At 42.5% G+C, this 23,802-nt stretch overlaps 1 protein-coding gene across 3 annotated transcripts in view; it reads left to right on the forward strand.

The window, feature by feature from the left end:
- The window catches only part of LOC115519998 (myomegalin-like), a 180,468-nt gene that overhangs the window by 27,129 nt on the left and 129,537 nt on the right, over positions 1-23,802 (forward strand). For 2 of the 3 annotated variants that reach the window (XM_030323934.2, XM_030323935.2), the window contains exons 1-2: positions 1,493-1,782; positions 21,819-21,874. In XM_030323934.2, coding sequence (XP_030179794.1) covers positions 1,763-1,782; positions 21,819-21,874 — 76 coding nt within the window. In that variant the 5' untranslated portion in view covers positions 1,493-1,762. Of the gene's footprint in view, positions 1-1,492; positions 1,783-21,818; positions 21,875-23,802 lie in introns of those variants that run through there. The other variant, XM_030323939.1, reaches the window with a different exon arrangement.

A 23,802-nucleotide genomic window follows, 5' to 3' on the forward strand; every position in this document is an offset into this window, starting at 1 on the left:
ATTCTTTTCAGGACAGGTGGCCTGTAAGTCTTGTCGCTGGTCAAACTAGGCCTTAAATGTTTCCTGGAAGCATTCTAAGCTCAGGAGCAGGTGTGGCCTTAGGTCCAAGTTAAGTGTTGGGGTTAGGGGATTCTAGGTCAGGGACCTTTTTAGATGGTTCCTCTAAACCCTCAGATGTCTTACTGTTATCCTGCCCTCCCAACCCCTATTCTGTGCTGATAATTAAGGGAACTAATCCAAAACATAGGAGGCAGGATGACAGTTTGCCCCAAGAATACAGGCTCTGCACAGTCTCACCAATTCCCAGATATGCCAGGGCCCTTCCTGAGTAAACTCCTAGGATCAATTCATTGTAGACAATCAATTCGTTGTAGAGACCTCTCTTTGGCCATATTTCCAAAAATTCAGAGAGTAAGTGTCTGGGGCCACTGCATGGAAAAGACCTGCCTTACCAGAGACTTTGAGCTTTTTTGGGTCTCAACTGTATTATCTGTGAAATAAATATAACTAAATCAACATTACTACATAAAAGCCTTCTGCAAATAAAAAAAAAGGTCATTGGTAGTGCTAAGAATAACGGCGATTATGTCACTTAATAAAAAGGTTTTATTTAGAGCTAAAAAGGAGCTTCGGGGCTGTAAGCCCTTTAATTATAGCATGTCTGACTTGTTTAAACCTCATTACATAAATAGATAGTACAAAGTCTCAGGCAGTGCCATCACCGAAGGGCCCTTTTCCATGGTCTTAGAACGGTTAAGGAGGAGAATCAAGGTCCCATCGGCTACTGTCTTGAAGCTTGTCTCGTGTTCTGGGAGGTACAGGAACCCTCTTCCCCTTTGGAGCTAGTGGTAGAGCCCAGTCGCCTCCGTGCTTGAGAAACTGAAAGCTGAAGAGGTAGAATATTATAAAATCCGGAGATGAATGCGTTGGAGGCAGCAAATAAGGCTGCAAGGTTTCGTCAGGATGGTTCCCTGTCTGAGGAAGTTCCTGTCCGCAGACTGATGGGGAGACTGACATGTCAGATCTCTAGGAAAGTCACATCGCGTCCTCTGAGCGTCTAGTGTGCGCACCTGCGTTCAGCCAGGACGGCACCTCAAACCTTCCCAGACTCCAGCTCTGGCTCCGGACTCACCCCGCGGGTGGGGTGGTGCGCACGTACGCAAGAGGACGTTCTCTCGGAATTCTCCCGAGCGTCGGTCGGTCTTTTTCACAGCGCCCCTCCGTGGGATGGGGGAGGGACAGAGGGGCTTGGTGCCGCGCCCCCTGAGCCCTCCGCCCCTCCGGCGGTCGCAGCGGGGCGGGGCGGCGCACCACCTGGGCCGGCCCCGCCCCCGCACGCCGGCTGCGGGAGCCCCGCCCCCCCCTCGCGGTTGACAGCTCAGCCGGTGCGGAGCCTCTCGTGCCAGCCAGTCGCGTCTCAGCCTGGGAGCGAGCGAGCGAGCGCGCGCCGCGCCGGGCCGCCTCCGGTCCCAGCTCTGCCGACGGCTCCGGGCACCGCTCCGCTCCACGTCCCGCTTCCTACCGTAACGGTCCCTCCCCTGTTCCCGACGCACCGTTAGCTGGAGGTGCGGCCGCGGCAGGGGTTTCTGAAGGAGCTGGGAGCGAGCAGCGCCCTCCCTTCGCCGACGCGGAAAGGAGGAGCTGGGGAGGGAAAAGCTGCTGCTCTTTGCACTGGAGATTCGGGGGCTGGGGTTCGCGTTGTCCCAGGCTGCTTCCCCTCCCGGGTGAGGAGCGCCCTGAGAGTGAGGGAAGCGCCTGGAAAATGGAGCAGACGTGGACGAGGTAGGTGAGCCGCTGCTTTCTCCCCGCATTCCGGATATGGTGCCCCCCTCCCCCAACGCCCCGCGCGCCCTTAAGGAGAAGTCCCCCTCCCCTAGGGGCCTTTGACATCTCTCTCTCTTTTTTAAAATGCCTAATTCCCACGTCTCTTGATCCTTCTGCACGTGTTCTCTCTCAGGTGTTTGCGTTGCTTAATGAATCTCCCCCTTCCACCTAGTCTTGACCTGCAAAATACCCAGCGGGGCTACCTGGAAGTTTCTGCAGAAATGGTTCTCTGTCAGAGAGGGATTCGCGTTAAGTTTTTCTTTAGAGATAGCTTTGATTTCAGATACCTTGAAAAAGATCAGATTCCTTCTCACCCTGCCACGTTTTCCTTCTCAACCTCATCCTCCACTAGGGACACAAAGGCAAAGCTCTGGGTGAGCAGAGCCCAGCAGTATTCATCTCCAGAGTCTCCAGTTGGTGTGACTTGGGGAGAAGAAAGAAGGAAGAGACCAGGGTGCCTTTCATTGCCCAGGCTTTGTGGAGACGAGGGTGACAGCCTGTCTTTTAGGTCACATTGTGGAGATGCCCAGTGCAATTGTGTTTTCCCCGTCCCCTAGTCCTTTCCCTAAATGTACTTTCAAACAGAGCTTACTCAAGGATGAAAGATAATGAGTTGGGACAGAGACTTAATTTTTGTTTGTCAGTGAGAGGGTGGATGGGGAGGCTGTATTCCGGAGGTGTTGCCATAACAGACACTGCTCCACCTCCAGGATTTAGCTTTGGAGACTGGAATGAGGCCAAATTAGTGTTCTGACTCCTAGGAGAAAGCAGACTGAACAAACATGGAAGGTAAACTGGGGGCCTTATAGGACTTGGGAGAAAGATCTGGGGGATTTCAGCTGATTCTTCAATAGTTCGACAGTATGAGTTTTAGAGAAATGGAATCTTAGGGCGTGTTGGTGGGCATATGCTATCTAGATTTGCAAGTAGAGATTCCACTTTTTGCTCTTTGCTTCTCTTCTTAGGCTTTCCTGCAGGATGGTGCTCTCATGTGGGTATGACTAGATAAAAGGAGTGCAATTAGAAGACACCAGGAGACTGAAAACCATGCCTTGAGGTGGGATGGAAGGACCTGGGGCTCTTTTAGCCGGGGAGGTGAAGACGGTCAGGGAGGATGAGGTGGATATGGTAGCTTTCTTCAAATATTTGAAGAGCGTTTGCTGGTAGTGAGTGGGGTCGGATGGATTTGGAATCCCTTAGGAGGAGAGAACATGTTGCGAGGAGGCAAGTTGTGGTTTAGTGTCAGGAAAAAGCCTTCTAACAAGTGACCTACCTGGGTCGTAAATAGACTCCCGACCCTGAAGTTGTTCAAGCAAAGGTTAGATGACCCCTTGATGGTAATGAGAGTGAGCACATCAGGGATTCTTGCTCTCTATCAGTGTCATCCACGCTTATAAAAATATATATTTATAATTTTTTCTGAACTTTATATTTAGATGTATATTTAGATTTCAGGTAAATTCAGAAATAATTTTATTTTTTTATTTTAATTTATTTTTTTTAATTTTTATTTTTTTAACGTTTATTTATTTTTGAGACAGAGAGAGACAGAGCATGAACGGGGGAGGGGCAGGGAGAGAGGGAGACACAGAATCAGAAGCAGGCTCCAGGCTCTGAGCCATCAGCCCAGAGCCCGACGCGGGGCTCGAACTCACGGACCGTGAGATCGTGACCTGAGCTGAAGTCGGAGGCTTAACCGACTGAGCCACCCAGGCGCCCCCAGAAATAATTTTAAAAAGGAGTAAATCATATGTTTATAGTTTGATTAATGTCACAAACTGAGTCTATCCATGTTAACAGGCACTCAGATGGAGAGAGAAGACATAGCCAGCCCCCCTAGAGGCCTCGTGACCCAAGAATAACTGTTACCCTCACTTTTAACACCAGAGACCTGTTCTGCCTGGCTTTGAACCTTGTGTCAGTGAAATTATCCACTGTGTACTCTTTCATATCTAGCTTTTTTCATTCCATCTTCTGTTTGTGGGATTCTTCACATTGTTGTGTATAGTTGTATTTCATTCATTCTTGCTTCTGTATAGGAGTCTATGGTGTGTAAATAAATCAATTTTATTTATCCATTCTCTTGTTAATGAGCATTTGGGCAATTTCTGGTTTGGGGCTATCATGAATAGGGTTGCTGTGAACATTCCTGGGCATGTCTTTTGGTGAACATATGTACATACTGCTGTTGGGTAAATACATAGAAGTAGAATTGCTGGGTAATAGGAAATGCATGTTCAGTTTCAGTAGTTACTGCCAAAAAATTCTCTAAAGTGGTTATAAAGAGGATATACAGTGAGCTGAGATACAGTGAAAAGGTGCTCTGCATCACTAATCATCAGGGAAATGCAAATGAGAACCACAGTGCCTCACCACTATATACATATTGGAATAGCTACAAGGAAAAAGGCAGAAAATACCAAATGTTGGCAAGGTGAAAGAGTCAGAATGTTTATGCTTTTTTTTTTTTTTAACCCTCACTCATAATGAGAAATGTACTTACATTACAACCAGGTAGAATCCCAAACAAACTAGTTTCCTGTAACGATACTTAACCTGTGTGTTTTGTACTCTGGTCTTTTCTATGCTATTCCTCTTCTTCAAAAAAGAAAAAATGCTGGTGTGACTCAATTTATTTCACCACCTAGTGGGTCAAAGATGGGAAAATCCTATAATCATATAACTGGCATTTCAGATATTTCCTAACTCATAGCTAAGATCAGTTCACAAACATTTATTTAAAATGTGAGAGCCCAGGGGTGCCTGGGTGGCTCAGTTGGTTAAGCGTCCAACTTGAGCTCAGGTCACGATCTCACAGTTTGTGAGTTCAAGCCCCCGGGTTGGGCTCTGTGCTGATGCTCAGAGACTGGTGCCTGCTTCAGATTCTGTGTCTCCTTCTCTCTCTACCTCTCTCTCTCTTAAAAATACACAAACATTAAAAAAAAAAAAAAGCTTAAAAAAATGCGAGAGCCCAATACTCGCAAAGCACTGTGCTAAATGCTAAGGGTAAAACAATGAATGAGACTGGCTTTCTGTCTTTGAGGGTTGTACTTCCTCATTGTCTATAATTCTTTTTTTTTAAGTTTATTTATTTATTTTGAGAGAGCCAGAGCATGCAAGTGAGGGAGGGGCAGAGAGTGGAGGAGACAGAGGATCCGAAGCAGACTCTGTGCTGACAGCAGAGAGCCCGATGAGGGGCTCAAACTCATGAACCCTGAGATCATGACCTGAGCCGAAGTCAGATGCTTAACCGACTGAGCCACCCAGGTGCCCCTAATAGAGGCTAAGGCAGACATGTATACATGAGAGCACAGTGGAGAAGCACAACTTGGGAAATTCAAAGAATAAAAATTAACTTTAGAGCAACCATTTATCAGGCTTGCATTTATTAACTTGTGTGCTAATCCCTTGGCATATTTTATTTCACCTAATCCTCACAGCCTTATGAGGTATAAGGGAAATGTTATTATATTCATTTTTCAGACAAGGAAAATTGAACTTTACAGAAATTAAATAATGTTCCTAGGGAACACACACAGCTGAGAAGGAGATATAGCCTAGAGCGGAGTTTTGTTGGTCATTCAGTTTCTGAGTTGGTTCTGGAACTGGTTGCTTATCCTGACTACTCTTAAGCTTATGAATAAATTTGACTGTGATTCTTTTTTTTTTTTTAGTTTATTTATTTATTTTGAGAGAAAGAGAGTGAGAACATGGAGGAGGGGCAGAGAGAGAAGGAGAGAGAGAGAATCCCAAGCAGGTTCACTTGGGAACCTACTACGCTCTACACTGTCAGCGTAGAGCCGGATGCGGGGCTCAAACTCATGAACTGTGAGATCATGACCTGAGCCGAAGTTGGACACAACCGACTGAGCCACCCAGGCCCCCCAACTGTGATTCTGTTTCCGAGTTTCATTCTTGGCAACTCTGGAAAGGTTCCTCTCTGGAAGATTCTTCACATGAGACTCCATACTCTTCGTCTTGCTCAGACTATCCACAAAGGTCAGGGGGCTGAGTATGTGAGTTCTCAAAATTGAATAACCCCTGCTGCCAGCTGCATGTCATTGCCCTACTAGAGGTCAATAGTAGTGTTTTTTACCCAGGGATGTTGCCTTCCTATTGCTAGACTCTGTGGTTAAATCATTTGGGGAGATCATGGTTTGTTCTGGAATGGCGAATTTCCTGTGAATACATCGGCCTTACAAAAAGCTGGTTTGGTCATTAAGCAAGCTAATATCCATGAATAGGGTAAGAGTTATCAAAGCAATATGTTTATGGAGATGAAGAGGACCCTGATGATGAGGGTAATTTTGCTCAGCTTGTAAGTGCAGCATCTATCAGACAAACAGTTTCTACAGCTCTGAATTTTTAGCATTCACTTATCTGGACTAGCAACTCACTAAGGAAGAGGGCATAGTTCAGATTCCTTAGTTGCATTCGTTTCTTTTTCCTGCTGAAACAAATTACCACAAATTTAGTGGCTTAACAAGATGGATGTATTTTCTTGCAGTTCTGGAGGTCAGAAGTCTGGAAATTGGTCTTCTAGACTAAAGTGACAGTGTCAGCAGGAGCGTGTTCCTCCTAGAAGCTCTAGAGAAGAATCTATTCCTTGCCTTTTCCAGCTTTAGAGGCTGTCCACATTCCTTGCTTCATGGTCCCTTTTCAGCAAGGGTAACACTCTAGTCTCTGTTCCCTTATACCCTCTTCTAACTCTGATTCTCCCATTATCTCTTACAAGGACCCTTGTGATTACTCTGGGCCCAACTGGATAATCTGGGATAATCCCCTCATTTCAAAATCCCTTTTGCCATGTAAAGTAGCACCTTCACGGGATCTGGAGATTAGGATTGTGGATTTCTTCCGAGGGCCATTATCCAGGCAACCAAACTATTAAATGCTGGAAAAGTCATCGCTGATTCTCTTCCCCTTTTAGGTGGAAATGTTCTCGTTTCTAGCATATGGGAAAGCTGAGTAAAAGTCAGGCAAATCATATGTGAACCTTATTCAACTTCCCTAAACAAATAACTCAAGAAAAAGTGAGCTTGACCTATTTAAAGGCTACTTATAAGATTGAAGGTTAGGAAAGGAAAGGAATTTAATAGTCTGTTTTGTTTTATGTAACTGTAATTTCATTTAATAAAATGCAAGCATTGATTGTATTTGCCTGCCATGGCTATGAAAATTTAGAGAAAGAAAATAACAGCCAAGAAAAATAGTGGTTCTGTCTGAAAATTCAAAAAATTTGATTTTGTTCCTTCTCACCCACATAAAATAGGGCCTTCAAGTAAGACAAGAAGCCCATTTACATGGTTATATTGCACTTAAATGATCCCCATTGATAGCTTATTTGCATTTATTCAGCTCCGTATTAACTCTTAGCTTAACTAAACTCTACATTAACTCCTTCCTAACTGTGGAGGAAGCAAGGACATTTATTTCTCTTTGAATTCATGGTGAGTTGGCAGAGAGTCCTACGTACTAATGCAGTTATGACCAGAGATGGCATTTCCCTCCATTTTATAGATGTGGCCGTGGAGGCCAGAGAGGTTAATTTAGCATTGGAGCATGAACGTCTGGTAGACTCTAGTACCTTTGCTTACTGTGGTGCTGCTGCACTATGAAAAGGAAAATGCTCCTTTTCATAATCCTGTTACTGAGACACCTTTGGTCTTTGAATTTCCCTTTTAACATTCAGCACTTCTAGCAATTAATTTTCTGCATTTGGGGAAGTAAAGCCTTTGCCTTCAAAACTCTGATCTACTTTTAAATAGGCCTATGCTTGGATTTTGGCTCAAGGGATTTATCTCAATCTGTGCTTTCACTCTCACTTGCTTATGTCCCATATACGAGATGAGGCTGGACATCCTGCCCCTGTGACTCTTTCAGCTTACATGCTAAAGGTGCATTTCAAATACCAGAAGACTGGGAAGGGGTGGTTTTGTCTCTTAAAGGATAAATTGGGTGACCCTCATCATAGTGCCCTCACCATTCTAGATGGATCAGGGGTAATTTATACAAAGCTGTATGGAGCATCCATTCATTCAGTGGCTACCCTGGGACACTATTCCTAGTGCAATTGACTCTGTTTTATAAATAAAATTCCAAAATAGGCTCAGAACATTCCTCAAGTTGTCTCTGGCAAAAAATTCAAATAGCACTTAAAGTTAGAAAGAAAGTCCGGAATACAAGAGTGGTCATGATGACCTAAGGTGTCGCTATCCAATTCTATTTTAAAACATTCAAGGGGCACCTGGGTGGCTCAGTCAGTTAAGTGTCAGACTTCAGCTCAGGTCATGATCTCATGGTTTGTGAGTTCAAGCTCTACGTCGGGTTCTGAGCTGTCAGCACAGAGCTGTGTCTCCCTCTTTCTCTGCCCCTCCTCTCTCTCTCTCTCTCAAAAATAAATAAAACATTACATACATACATACCTAAATAAAACATTCTAATACACTGAGGACTTATTTTCCTCAGTTTCAGAACATCTTCTGAGTTCTGTGGTCATCAAGACAAGCATGATCTGAATTTTTTCTCATGGCTAAAGCACCTCATTATTCATAGACTATAATAATAATAATAACTATTAAGTTGTATTTTCATAGCACTTTAATAGTTTCTAATACATTTTCCCTTAATGTGTCTCATTATCTCCAGTTCTTTTCTGCTTCTTCCACTCTCTAGAAACTTCTTTCCCCCATGGCTTCTCCAATGCCAACTAGGGACAGTAGCAACTGGTGTCTTTTCATCATGGCCAAGGTGGAAGGGGTATAAAGAAGCAATAACTACTGACCTATAGAAAGCATTGACTGACAAAGAAAATGGAACAATTTCTAGTATTTCACACAGTGCGGGAATATATTTATTTATTTTCCATGTCATAATATGGAATACTATTCATGATGTAGAATAGAATGTCATGTGGAAATATACTACTTTACTCAATCATTCCCCTATATGGATGTTTTAGATTTCTAGTTTTTAACTATTATAAATAACATTTGATAAACACCTAGGTACATAAAGCATCTTCGTCTATAGGATTATTTTTGAATGATAGATGGATGTTCAGAAGTATGATAACTGGGGGCACCTAGGTGGCTCAGTCGGTAAGCGTCCAGCTCTTGACTTCGGCTCAGGTCATGACCTCACGGTTTGAGTTTGAGCCCCACATCAGGCTCCGCACTGTCAGTGGGATTTCTCTGCTCTCTCTCTCTCTGCCTCTCTGCCTCCCTCCCTCCCTCTCTCTCTCAAAATTAATAAATAAACTTTATTTAAAAAGAAGTAGGTTGGGGCGCCTGGGTGGCGCAGTCGGTTAAGCGTCCGACTTCAGCCAGGTCACGATCTCGCGGTCCGTGAGTTCGAGCCCCGCGTCAGGCTCTGGGCTGATGGCTCAGAGCCTGGAGCCTGTTTCCGATTCTGTGTCTCCCTCTCTCTCTGCCCCTCCCCCGTTCATGCTCTGTCTCTCTCTGTCCCAAAAATAAATAAACGTTCAAAAAAAAAAAAAAAAGAAAATTTAAAAAGAAGTAGGTTAACTACATCAAACATTTCTAGTTGTTGAATATACATGGCAAACTGCTTAGGATTCAGACTCCTATAACTCACAGGAATGTAGAAGGTATTTCGTTCAGTTTAACCATCATTTTCAAGACTTGAGTCCTGTACTGCAGAAAGGGAAATGGAGGCACACTGACATAAAGTGATGTGTCCTAGACGAATCAGTAGCAACATTCCCAACTTCTCCTCCTCTTTAGGGTAAAATGCTTCCCTCTTTCTGTTAATCTCTTACCATCTTGAAGTGTTTCCTGAAACAGTACTAAGCAGAAAATTTAAAATAAGAAAGTCAAAATGGATATAAATAACATCAAAATTACACATACGTATTAGGATATCGCAAGGAGAGGAAAAAAAAATAGATGCTGTATTTGGTTATGGGATTATGCACAACATCCTTTACATGCTGCTTTAAAACTAAGTCAATATATGTTTTTACAGCAAGAAGAAATTGACATTTATGCCCATAAAGTGACAATGTATAAAGTTTGCAACTTAGTTGGTTTGACAACGCTTCTTCTGTGTGTTACTCAGAGATTTCCAGGTTATTGGCGCCACGGGGCAGTATTATGCCAGACCACCTAAGGAACTGGTTGTAGGGTGTCATTTCACTCTTTCTGAGCTAAAATTATTAGGTGGGCCTTAATACGCCAGCTGTTCCACACACACCTACCTCGCCTTTGCTAGGATAACTTTATTTACCCTTCAAAGATTAGTTTCATTATTACCTCCTTTAGGAATTATTTTTGGAACCTAGTTCTGGGTGTTTTCTGTAGCCAGAGTATGCTCTGTCTACTCTGTCATAGCTTGAAGCTAGTTAGTTGGTTGACGGGGTATTTTCCATTTTCTCAGCTCATTGGAAGAGAGGACTTCTGTTTTTTGTCTCTAAATCTTCAGCATCTAATATTGTTTCTAGCACTTAGAAGATCCTCGATTTAGAACTTTCTAGAGAACATTCCCCACAAGGCTGATACGAACATCTGGTTGGTAGGTGTCTCCTTCTTGTGGAATGGATACAGCTGGTTATAAAAGCTTTTTGTCCCTGCTTTTTTTCCCTATCCCTACTGAGCCTGGGAGTCAGCTGTGTCAATCCTTCTAAGCACTTCAGAGTCTTTTACTGCCTTAACAATCCCCAAGACTCAGTAACCCTCAATTTTATTATCCTCTAGGGTTCTATCATCTTTGTTTTATATTTTTAAAATTTGTTTTCCTTCGTGGAAGTGCAATTTACATACAATGTCATATTAGTTTCAGGTATGCATCATAGTGATTCAATATTTTTATACATTATGAAATGCTCCCACAGTAAGTCTAGTTACCATCTGTCACCACACAGAAGTTTTAGTGTATTATTGACTATATTTCTTATGCTGTGCATTACATCCCCATAACTTACTTATTTTATAACTGGAATTTTGTACCACTTAATCCTTTCCATCTATTTCACCCATACCTTCAACCCTTCCCCACCTCTGGTAACCAATAGTTTATTTTCTGTATATATAAGTCTGTTCCTGTTTTATTTTATGTGCTTGTTTTGTTTTGTTTTAGATTTCACATCGAAGTGAAATCATATGATATTTGTCTTTCTCTATTTGACTTATTTCCCTTAGCACAATACCATCTAGGCCCACCCATGTTGTCATGAATGGCAAGATTTCATTCTTCTTTAGAGCTGAGTGATATCCATTGTGTATGGGTGTATACATACATATACACTCATCTTCTTTATTCATCTATTGATGGACACTTAATTTGCTTCCATATCTTGGCTATTGTAAAAAATGCAATGAATGTAGAAGTGCATGTATCTCTTTGAATTGGTGTTTTCATTATCTTCGGATAACTACTCAGAAGTGGAATTGCTGGATCATATGGTAGCTCTATTTTTAATTTTGTAAGGAACCGCCATACTCTCTTCCACAGTGGCTGCACCCAATTTATATTCACACCAACAGTGCACGAGGGTTCCCTTTATAAGCTTTTTTTAGTACATTATAGAACCATACTGAAAAAGAAGACTCTAGATTCACTTTTTTTTTAAATTTCAGGCAGATCTGTAATGTTAAGAAATTCTCCTCCTCCTTCTCTTATCTGCCTCCTCTGCTCTCCTCCCCTGACTCTTCCCCTACAAGTGCATTCCTCAAAACCTTTGATTTCAATGATATAAATAAAATCAAGATACAAAGTTGTACATGCAGTATCATTTCTATTTTGTAGAATTCACATAGGCATATGAACTGAAGAACAACTGAAAGTAAATATGTGAAAACTCTTTGTCGATGTTGCCTTTAGGTGGTAGCATTTTTTATGATTTTTCTGTATACATTTTTCTTCTTTCCAAAATATTCTGGAAGAAGCATGTAATTCTTTTTAAATCATTAAAAATGGACATAACGAACGGTGCCTGGGTGGCTCAGTAGGTTGAGCGTCCGACTTTGGCTCAGGTCATGATCTCACGGTCCGTGAGTTTGAGCCCTGCGTCAGGCTCTGTGCTGACAGCTCAGAGCCCAGAGTCTGTTTCAGATTCTGTGTCTCCCTCTCTCTCTGACCCTCCCCCATTCATGCTTTGTCTCTCTCTGTCTCAAAAATAAATAAATGTTTAAAAAATGGACATAATGAAGAAAGGAAACAGTAAAAGATTATGTGAGTAAAAAGGTAGGTAGAGACAGGAAATGCTTGGTCTTTATGCTTGGTCTAGCGCTCTGAGACAGATTGTGCCAACTGCCTGGGCATGCCGCAGGGCCTTGTGAATAGTGGTGGTTCATGAAAACTGAGGATTGCGGAATGCATTCACTGCCAGGACCAAAAGTAAAAAGCATATGAGCAAAGTTTTAGAAGTGGGTGGAGAAGCCGTACACAATCCCTGGGTGATGCGACTGAATCCAAAACAGATTATTTTTACACCTCTTTTGAAAGAGTGATGTCAGTGTCTTTGCTGATTCGGGGCATAGGGAAGAGGATATATTAGATATTTGGATGTCTGATAACCTCATGGGGCAAAGTGAGAAAAATAATTACTTGAACTTCCTTTACCTTTTTATGGTATTAAGTGGTTTGTGTCTCTGAACCTTGATGGACAGGAGCAAGAAAAATAATGTTCATTCCTTTTGGGCCTTAGCCCAAGAGCAGAAAAAGGTCATAAAATTTGGACGAGTCGATGCAGGTGCACAATGGTGCTGGTAGCTCCCTGTAGCTATTGAGGACTGATCAGCACTTCAGAAAACTGTCTCCCAGAGTTCCATTTGGCCGTGGTCACTCTCAGTGAATAGACTCTGTTGAGTGAAGGGTGTAATTGCAGCCTGTACTGGAGAAAAGTGGACTCTGCTGTATCCGTGCCAAGTCAGCCCACACTTAGTGTGCAGAGAGAGATTCACAGGCGATGCTCTCTCTGTTCTGAGGGGGCTTTGCCAATTCAGCATCCTAGCTTGCAGAGGTGATAATGATAGGTCTCGAGATGAGAAAAAATTCTAATCTCTCTGTATTTGTGCTCTGCATCTGTGACTTCTACCCTATTTGCATTCGAATATGTTTATGCAGTTTTAGTGCTGAATGGGGGGTGGTATTTGGCAACATTTGGAACATGGAAGATACACTCCATGTCTCTCTTGGCAGGAGAAAAAAAGATCTGAGGACAAGTCTGAAAGCTGGTTCACTAGTGGCCTTTCCTGTTTTGATTGTGTCTGTCCATTACCCCTTCTGCCTTTCAGTTTATTCCCTTTGTCCATTACGGACAGTGTTAAGTGTTAGCACAGAAGAGGTTCAGGGAAGTTGTGAACATTTAGAGAGATTTGGGTAGAGATAGGGAAGTATATAATGATGGATGACTCACTTTCCAGGATAGGACCTGTATAAAAAGTCATACTCGTCACTTCCCTTTTAGGATTGTAATTCTTTTGTCACATGGCATCTGTTATACTGGTATTGAAATACTCAAGTGTGAGCTGTGTCCAGTGGGGATGAGTCGGCATCTCAAAACACAAATTTGTGTCTGGATTTGACTCTAAATCCAATCTTCACATGGCACCACTGTCCACCCTCAGATTCTCAGGGGTCACTTCCCTGCAGTCAAGGCAGGTACAGAGGAAGCTCTGGATAGAGGTGACAGTAGAAGGAAGACATATTGGAAAGAGTCAAGGTTTGGAGTCAGGCGCCATTTTCTTATTTTTCTTTTTTTCTTTTTAATGTTTTATTTATTTATTTTGAGAGACAGAGAGGGAGAGAGTGGGGAAGGGGCAGAGAGAGAGAGAGGGAAAGAGAGAATTTCAGGCAGGCTCTGTGCGCTGTCAGTGCAGATTTCCACACAGGGCTTAATCTCACAAATGATGAGATCATGACCTGAGCTGATATCAAGAGTTGGACACTTAACCAACTGAGCCACCAGGAGCCCCAGCTGCCATTTTTTCCCTTTTTTTTTTTTTGTTTCTTTATTTTTGAGAGAGACAGAGAAACAGAGCATGAGCAAGGGAGGGGCAGAGAGAAAGGGAGACACAGAATCTGAAGCGGGCTCCAGGCTCTGAGCTGTCAGCACAGAGCCCGATGCAGGGCTCGAGCTCACGAATTGTGAAATTGTGACCTGAGCTGAAGTCGGATGCTCAACTGACTAAGCCACCCAGGCGCCCCGCCTCCCCCAAAGTGCCATTTTCAAGTTCAGGCTTGACACCAACTAGCTGTGTGATCTTGGGCAAATCACTTCATCTTCCTAGGCCTCTTGTTGCCTCATCTGTGAAATAGGGATACAGTAGCTACCTGACAGGATTTTGTGAGGACTGAATGAGATGATGCCTGGAAAGCATCAGACACTCGATGCATTGTGGTAACAGTGTTGGTGGTGGGTGACAGGGGTTGTCCACAATAATGATGGTCATTTCATGCAAGATTAGTGCTGAGGAAAATTCTGCTGAAAGAAAACATGTTGAACCATGAAGTTAGGCTCAAGCAGTCCAGGGACAGTCACCTGTAGATGTCTTTGTTCCTAAATTGGCACTATTTGTGAATCCCTACCATTCAAAAGCCTTCAGGGCCTGTGCTCCAAACATTAAAGAAAGTAGGCCACAGTTCTTGTCCTTCCAACCCTTTTGTATTTGCAAGCGTTGAATGTGGATACAAATTAAAAGTACAAAAAAAAAAAATGATATCTGAACATCAGAAAGATTTCTTTCATTTGAACCAGAATTTAGTAACTCATGTCAAATGAGTTTCAAGAATATAGGAGCTTGGGGCGCCTGGGTGGCTCAGTCGGTTAAGCATCCGACTTGGGCTCAGGTCATGATCTCACAGTTTGTTGGTTCAAGCCCTATGTCGGGCTCTGTGCTGACAGCTTGGAGCCTGGAGCCTGCTTCAGATTCTGTGTCTCTTTCTGTCTCTGCCCCTCCCCCACTTGCACTCTGTCTCTCTCTCAGAAATAAATAAACATTAAAAAAAATGTTTTTAAAAATATAGGAACCACAATAGAATATATGTTTAGTTCAGTGTCTAGTGCTGAGGAGGGCCCCAATTAACCGCAAACTTCAACAATCTTCCTGTGTCATACCACATAATCCCCACTGTTGGAGAAGATCAGACTGAACCTAGTCTCTTACATAGTTTCTCTTTTATTGAGGCCATACTTTAGAAGAACAATGTAAATTGGATCAAAATACATTCTCTTTTTTAAAAAAGTAAGAATTAACCTTTTAGCATAAAATCGTGTAAAAAGGAAGATATTCACTTGTATTTTCTGCCATCCTAAACCTCCAGCCTTATCCCTTGTGCAGATTTTCTTCTGGTCCTTATCTATAGACATTTTTGCTGTGTAAAAATCTTCTTGTTTAACATTTATTTTTTTAAGATTTATTTATTTTGAGAGAGACAGAGACAGCATCAGTTGGGGAGGGAGAGAGAGAGGGAGGGAGAAATCCCAAGCAGGCTCCACACTGTCAGCACAGAGCCCGATGCAGGGCTTGAACTCACGAACTGTGAGATCATGACCTGAGCCCAAACCAAGGGTCAGACGCCTAGCCTAACTGACTGAGTCACCCACCTGGGCACCCCATCTTGTTTAACATTTTAGATTGTCCTTGGGGATTCTAAGTAGTCAGATGAGGAGGAGGAAAGTGCTAAGTGCAGACCTGGTTTCCTCCCGTGACTTCCCTTAATACAGCTTCCTACCTGAGGGTTAGAGCTTGGAGGAGGACGGCTTGAGGACAGGGAAAGGTAAAAATGTTGGAAGGGGTCCTGGGGGCAGTTTATGTTTACTCAGGCAGGAGGGAACAAAATGAAAACCACAAATACACCCTTCATTCTCCTATTTTGGGGTCTTTGTCATGTTTCCTTGTGTTATTTGTACCCATCCTTCAAGGCTGGATTCAGTGTTCTCTGTTTTCTGCATATTTTCTCCCACCAGGACAGAATTAATTGCTCTCTTGTTTATATTTTTCAATCTGTTTTAAATCTCATTATTCTTGTAATTATCTCATTGAATCCTATGTGCCTTCCCCAGTAGTCTCTGAGTACTTTGATGACAGGGTTTAATTTCTTTTTCACCTTTATATTTCCCGGCTGGCCGTATAAGCCACTTCTCAATAAATGTTTATAAGATGGAATGAAAAACCCTATAAACAGTGTCAAGGCCCAGGTTTTTGCTCTAAGTACTGTTATAGCAGATTGTTTCCCCCTTCTGAATTTTTGTTTATACTTAAAAAAAAATCTATATACAAAGCAGTATGAAAGATAGAAAATGCCTCCAAGAGATGGCCTTTGTCTGCAGGTTTAGAGATCTTAAGCAAGAGTGGTGGTGAGTAATGAAGGAGGGGGCCCAGACTGCGTGTTGGAAGTGATTGCCCTGGGGGGAGGACCTAAAAATAACTGCTGCTTTGGGAGTTTGGATACCCCTATGGGAAGAAATACCCGTAGGTTAAACATTTTACTAGGTGAGACGAAGGAGAAGGTAATGGGGACTGGACAGGCATCAGCTCCTTAGAAATAGCTTGGGGGGTGACTATGGTCCTGGGATACCACTGTCTCATACTGTCAAAGATGTGTTGCACATCCTACTTTGTAATGGTAAAGGCCTATGGTTGCCATTTGCCATTGCTTGTGAATGATATGGTCCGTTAACAAGATGCATTGCTCTTCTGGGTCCACAAATTAAACAGACCAAAATATGAGACAATAACCCCAATATGCAGTTTGCAAGGGAAAGTCATGACTTCCCTACAGAAAATATCTCTCTGCAGGCTCCATTGTCGTGTTACCCCTTGGTAAGGAAGAAGGACCCACGTTTCTACCCCTCCCCACACTGTTAGGAGAGAAAGCAGGACCAGCTGCTTACATTTTAGAAAGGAGCTATGTCAGTGAGGCCATTTGCAAGCAAAGGAAAGCAAAATTGAGTGCTTGGATATTCCTGACATAATTGAAACTACTATATTTAGGAAATTACTGGAAAAAAATCCTCAGAGCACAGTTTGATAGCAGCAGAGTATCAGAGTGTAGCAGATGGCTTTGAGAGAATCAATTATTTTCTGATTATTGTCAACCTGACCATCCTGGAAAACTAGGAAAAGCTAGTAATGTGGGATATTGAATGTCGATGTGTTGTTTGAGTCCAATATCTTCTTAGCTGCTTAACAGCAAATCAAGAAAGCGTGGGCAATATACCATGAGGAAATTAAGTGGGTGAACAGCTTGTGGGTGGGTTGTACTTGGAAAATGCTTGGTTCTTCAAATTAAGCAAGAGAGTGGCTTGGCAAAATTAATAATTGTAACGTTAGTGGCATTGGTATCAGTATTGACAGATTGATGAGGTAGAGGGAGAGAAAGGATAAGGCTCATTGAGGGAAAGCATGGCTCATTTATACAGGAAAAGCACCATGTAAGGTAAAAGTATCTTGGGAGAAAGATTATATACATACATCTATGCTGGAGAGCTATGAGTGCTCTAATGAACCATATGCTAGCTGAGCATGAGTCATCCATGGGGTGATGTTAAAAAATAAACCTACAAACACTTCAATTCGAGCAACTAGGACAAGGACATACAAGTTTTTTCCAGATTTGAGTAATATGGAAGAATTTACCAACATATATTACTGCTTCACAAAGCAGTGTACATGTGCATGTGTGTGTGTATGACCCAGCTTGGAGTCTGTCTCTAGCATACCTCAGTTCTCTTTGCACTTTGGTTTATCTGCTGTTGTCACAGATTGCAGTCCCCTAGACATATACCCTGTGTTTCTTCACTGTGAGCACTCCCCTTCCCTGGGGAAGCATCAAATTCCTTCCTAACCTTTTGGAGCAGATGATGAGCCCCACTCTTGGGTAATAAGAGAGGGAACTTGAGCTGTTAATAGAGTTAAAGTGATTTTTAAAAAATCTCCTGAGATTGTAAGTATGCCCATTAACTCAGTGCCCATCCAAAGTGACCTCTCTGCCCTGACACTTACTGATTCCTAGTGGGCAGGCAGCTAGCTCAGAGTACGTGTGGGTTGGGGCTGCAGAAGGTGGGGTATCTCATGGGGCCTGTACACCTTGCCTTGTTGTCACCTGCTCCTGATCTGGAGTGTGGAATCTTCAGAGCAAAGAGGATTAAACAAGATCATGTCCGGACAGTCCCCCAGATCCTTGGAAAGTATTAAAATGGGCTTTATGGTTAAGCATCTATTAGAATAGAACTGCATAATGACTGCAAGGGACCTTAGAAAAATCCATGTAGTTCCTTTACAAATATTTGAGGAAACTGAAGCCCAAGAGGTAAAAGTGATTTATAAGCCAGTGTTAGTGGTTCATCAGCATAGATTAGTGAATTGCATGCTGAAGAAACTAGGTTACTCAAGACAGTCTTTTAAATTTTTTTTTTCAACGTTTATTTATTTTTGGGACAGAGAGAGACAGAGCATGAACGGGGGAGGGGCAGAGAGAGAGGGAGACACAGAATCGGAAACAGGCTCCAGGCTCCGAGCCATCAGCCCAGAGCCCGACGCGGGGCTCGAACTCACAGACCGCGAGATCGTGACCTGGCTGAAGTCGGACGCTTAACCGACTGCGCCACCCAGGCGCCCCAAGACAGTCTTTTTAAAATTTTATTTGAGTGTGGTTGATATACAATGTTATATTAGTTTCAGATGTACAACATAGTGATTCAACAAGTTTGTCACAAGTGTAGCAGCTGTCTCCACACATTGCCATTATAATATCGTTGACTATCTTCCCTATACGGTACCATTTATCCCCGTGACTTATTCATTCCTTAACTAGAAGCCTGTATCTGCCACTCACTTCCACCCATTTTGCCCCCTCCCCTCTGGCGACCATCGCTTTTTTCTCTGTATTTATAGGTCTGATTCTGCTTTTTGCTTGTTTTTTTCATTTGTGTGTGTGTTTTTTTAGATTCCTCATATGAGTGAGATCATATTGTCTTTGTCTTTCCCATTTATTTCACTTAGTATAAGACCTTCTAGCTCCATCCATGTTGTCTCACATGGAAAGATTTCATCCTTCTTATGGCTGTATAATATTCCATTGTGTGTGTGTGTGTGTGTGTGTGTGTGTGTGTGTGTGTGTATATATATATATATATATATATGCATACCACATATGCCTTATCCATTCTCAAGACTGTGTGTTAAAGCAGAAATGAAATTCTGTCTGCATTTGATCTGTACCAGGGTAACAGCCTCAGAGACCTACACAGAAGCCAGGAGGGTATCAAAAGTGAGTATGTAAGCTGGGACTACAAAGATAGGAAGGACAGGGACTGTGACAGACTGGAGAAGACATGTTCCGTTGAAAGGTGATAGGTTGTCCCCTATGTGGGAATGCAGGCCCAGTGTTGCTAGACCCATTCATTTTCTTTTTTAATGTTTATTTACTTTTGAGAGAGAGAGAGAGAGAGAGAGAGAGAACAAACCCAAGTGGGGGAGGGGAGAAAAAGAAGGAGACAGAAACCGAAACAGGCTCCAGGCTCTGAGCTGTTGGCACAGAGCCTGATGCGGGACTCCAACCCACAAATCACGAGATCATGACCTGAGCCGAAGTCGGACACTCAACCGACTGAGCCACCCAGATGCCCCTAGACCCATTCATTTTCTTTTTTTTTTTTTTTTTAATTTTTTTTCAACGTTTTTTATTTATTTTTGGGACAGAGAGAGACAGAGCATGAACGGGGGAGGGGCAGAGAGAGAGGGAGACACAGAATCGGAAACAGGCTCCAGGATCCGAGCCATCAGCCCAGAGCCTGACGCGGGGCTCGAACTCACGGACCGCGAGATCGTGACCCGGCTGAAGTCGGACGCTTAACCGACTGCGCCATCCAGGCGCCCCTAGACCTATTCATTTTCTAAGAGAAGTTAAGAGTGGGTCAATCTTGTGCTGACCAAATAAAACATTTTGGCTGGGTTGAATTTGGCCTGAGGAATGACCATGTTCCTGATGGCACAAACACTGTCATCTACCTAAGTCTGTAGGCTGAGCATATAAAGGAATCCATCCAATGGCTGCATGGCAGCAGTTAAGTGTAAGTTTTTCAAATTTTTCAAGACAGTGTTCTGGTTGATGGCTTCAGTATCCTTCCCCTACTTTATTACAACAGAGGGGAATTTGTAACTAGTACGTTCATCTCTTTAATTGTTCACTCTTGTGGAAAGTTTTTAATGGATAGAGAAGGGAAAGAGGCAGACGACCCGGAAGAACCACAAGCTGGTGATCTGCTTTTGAATAATAAAAAAATCGCCAGGTGGTGTGTGTAGTCCAGCATGCCTTGTCTGGTACTTTGATGTCCATCTGGAACTTAACAAAATGAAGATTCATGCCAACATCCAGCCTTGAGGCAGAGAAGGAAGGACAAGAATTTCTAAACAAATGCCAGTCTCTCTTCCGCCTTCCTGAGAAGCCCTCTACACCTCTGTCTACACGATTCTTTTTGGAACAACTTGCTGGGTGCACCCAAGGGTTTAAGGCATCACCCCGTAGGATTATTGCAATTGTCTTCCTGTTTCTGCCTTCCGCATCTAGTCCGTTGTCAAAACAGTAGCTAGCCCTTTTAAAACATTCATCACTCAGTTCAACCCCCTTTTTGACTCACAGGATTCCAGTGGCCAAATGCTTCACTACAGGCTGAAAGGCTTTTACAATCTGCCCCCTGCACAGCCTTGCTGTTACTTCCTTGACCTTCCCTCCTCCTCCTTCCTCACCATGTGCTCGCTCTGCCCCGCCTCACTGGCCTCCTTTCTGCTCCCAAACACTCTGGCATGCTCCCTCCTGTGAACCTTTGTGTTTGATGTTCTCTGCTTAGAAGACTCTTCCCCCAAATACCCTATTGCTTCTCAGAGAAACTTTGCCTACTGAGAATTGCAATCCCTTCCTCCTGCCCATATCTCCAGGACTCCCTATCCCCATCCCCCACTTCAATTTTTCTTAGCACTTGTCTCCAGTTGCTCTAAACAGTTTACTTTTTGCTTCCCCGTACTCTAACTTCCATGAGTGCAGGCATTTTTGTCCTTTTTGTTCACTGCTATATTCATGCTGCCTAAAACAGTGCCTAAAAACGTAGTAGGTGCCTGACAAGTATTTGTTGAATACATCTTGAAAAAAAATTTCCCTTCTCTGCTAGGTCTGGTGACCTTAATTCACTGTGCTGGACAAATACACATCTTTCTACTGAACTGTGGTTTTAACATTACCATTAATAGACTTAAAAAAATGTTCATTTATTTATTTTGAGAGTGTGTCTGTGTGTGCATGTGTGTGAGTGCATGTGTGTGCATGTGTGTGCATGTGTGTCAGTGCAGAGCCTCATGTGGGGCTTGATCTCATGAACTGTGAGCCAAAATCGAGTCAGACACTTAACTGACTGAGCCACCCAAGCGCCCCCCATTAATAGACTTTTATCTGTTTTTCCAAGTCTACTTCCTAAACATATGTTGGATTTTTTTGCTTATCTTCATCTCTGCTTCTTTTAGTTAAAACCATCACAATTTCTTGCGTTTCCCATCCACTTTTATCCCCTCCACACAGTCTCACTCGGCAGCCAGAATGATCTATTTAAAATCAAAATCTGGTCACTTACCACTCATTCCCTCACCTAAAATCCTTCAGTGGTTTCCCAATGCCCTTCACACAAAACTCTGTGTCCTTACTGTATCCCACAAGGTCCTGCACAGTCTGGTGGCAACACTGGTTTTCTCTGTTCTTCCAACAAGTTAACTTCCTTCCTGACTCAGGGTCTTTGCTGTTTTCTCATAATGGAATTGTGTGTTCAATGGCTATCTTTGCATGTTCTTACCCAGGATAGGAACCTTCCTGTGGGGTTTGTCTTTGTATCTCCAACACCTAACACTGTCCTTAATCCATGGTAGGAGCTTAATAAATACTTGTGGAGAAATAAATGAAAACAGAATGTCGGTGTCTTGCCACCTCAGGGACTGGGGACTCTAAGGGTATCTCATTAATTAACAATATGTTTCTCTCCACAGAGATTATTTTGCAGAGGATGAAGGGGAGATGGTATCCAGAACATGTCATGTAGCAGGTAAGGAGGCTGTGGGTCTTGATAAATTCTGGTTTCCTGCTGATCGTAATTCCCTCAAATTATGGACCCTTAAATTCATCATGGCAGGGGCGTCTGGGTGGCTCAGTCACTTAAACATCTGACTCTTGATTTTGGCTCTGGTAATGGTCTCACGTTAGTGAGTTCGAGGCCTGTGTCGGGTTCTGTGCTGACAGTGCAGAGCCTGCTTGGGATTCTCTTCTCTCCCCCCCCACCCCCCCCCACCTCTCAAATAAACAAACTTAAAATAAATAAACACATAAATAAAATAAATTCAGCATAGCAATATTCTCAGACTTTTTGTGAATTTCCAGATTTGCACCTACCACTATAACATGTGATTCCCCACCTTCCCAGCACAGCACAGGAAATCATAATTGAAATTACGATTCTGTAATTCCAAGGTTAAAGTCACTTGTGAAATGATTAAAATAGATTCTGCCACTAAAATTAAATCTCTACTTGCATACCATTTAAATGGGTATAATAATAGTGTCAACGTCATAAGTGAGATTAAATGAGAAAAACTCTTATTGTAGACTTATAAAGGAATAAACACCCAGTAAATATTGTTGTTATTAATGTATTCATAATAATATCACATCATTACTGAACTAACATTAGCCAGGGATTTACCTGAATTATGAAACCAAAGTGAAGATAGTTCTCTTTGGGGGAGCATTTTTCACAAGAACCTTGAATCACTTAAGGGTTCTGCCTCCTTCGCTAAGTCATTTGCCTTTTTCATTCCAGCCTTGAAGCCCAGATGGTTCACATGCACAGCATGGAAAAAGTTTTTAATTTGAATGTGTTAAGGATTTCAGACACTTACAATTAGCATTTGTAATTGTATATGCTAAGTCTACAAATTCCAAGGGTCTACTATACTCATTTTGAACATCAAGATCCTCCATTTTGCAGTGAAAACTCAAAGGAGTAGGGCAAAAATGGAAGGGTAGAGAAGATGCTTATTGTTTCTTTTAACTCTTATAAGAGCTCTGTGAGGTATTATTTATTCCCACTTTCACAGTGACAGTGAAGCTGAGCAAAATTAAGAGATTTGCCTGAATTCCCACAATTGGCAAGTGGTGAGAATTCATATCCAAGCTTCAAAGACTCTTTTCCCTCCATCACATCCCACTGATCTAACTGTAATGTACTGTTCTGTTTCATCAAGTTTTCTTCCATTCGATAGCCTATTTAATTTCAACTGATTGTGGGAAAAATAATTATTTTCCAGTTTCTCTTAAGTAAAGCATTTATTTGCATTTACTTAGAAATATCACAATATCAACAAAACAGGTGCAACCTTGCTATTACTATAATTATTATTAATTTGCAAGCACAGACTGTTCTATAATTAAAAGAACAACAATTATTTTGTACAAGCTGAATCAAAGACAGCTGAATATGGAAACAGAATACTACCTCTATCCATAACTAATTTGTGCTGTGTACCAATAAAACCTGCTTTAAATTTCTGTTCCATTTTAAAACCTCTACTCTACCAGGCAAGATGAGTGGCTATTGAGAATACCAGTAAGGATAGGGATATATAGGGGCACCTGGCTGACTCAGTCTGTGGAGCATCCTACTCTTGATCTCAGGGTTGTGAGTTTGAGCCCTGTGTTGGGTATAGAGATTACTTTAAAAAAATTAGGGCGCCTGGGTGGTTCAATCAGTTAAGCATCTGACTGTCGATCTTGGCTCAGGTCGTGATCTCGTGGTTCATGAAACCAAGCCCCACATCACCTCTGCACTGATGGCTCAGAGTCGGCTTGAGATTCTCTCTCTCCCTCTTCCCTTCCCCTCCCCCCATCACAATGCTCACTCTCTCAAAATGAACATATAAATATTAAAAAAATAATAAAATAAATTTTAAACAAAAAGACAGTGATCTGAAGACACAC

The sequence above is a fragment of the Lynx canadensis genome, chromosome C1, assembly GCF_007474595.2.
Source record: "Lynx canadensis isolate LIC74 chromosome C1, mLynCan4.pri.v2, whole genome shotgun sequence".
In the NCBI taxonomy this organism is placed as follows: Eukaryota; Metazoa; Chordata; class Mammalia; order Carnivora; family Felidae; genus Lynx; species Lynx canadensis.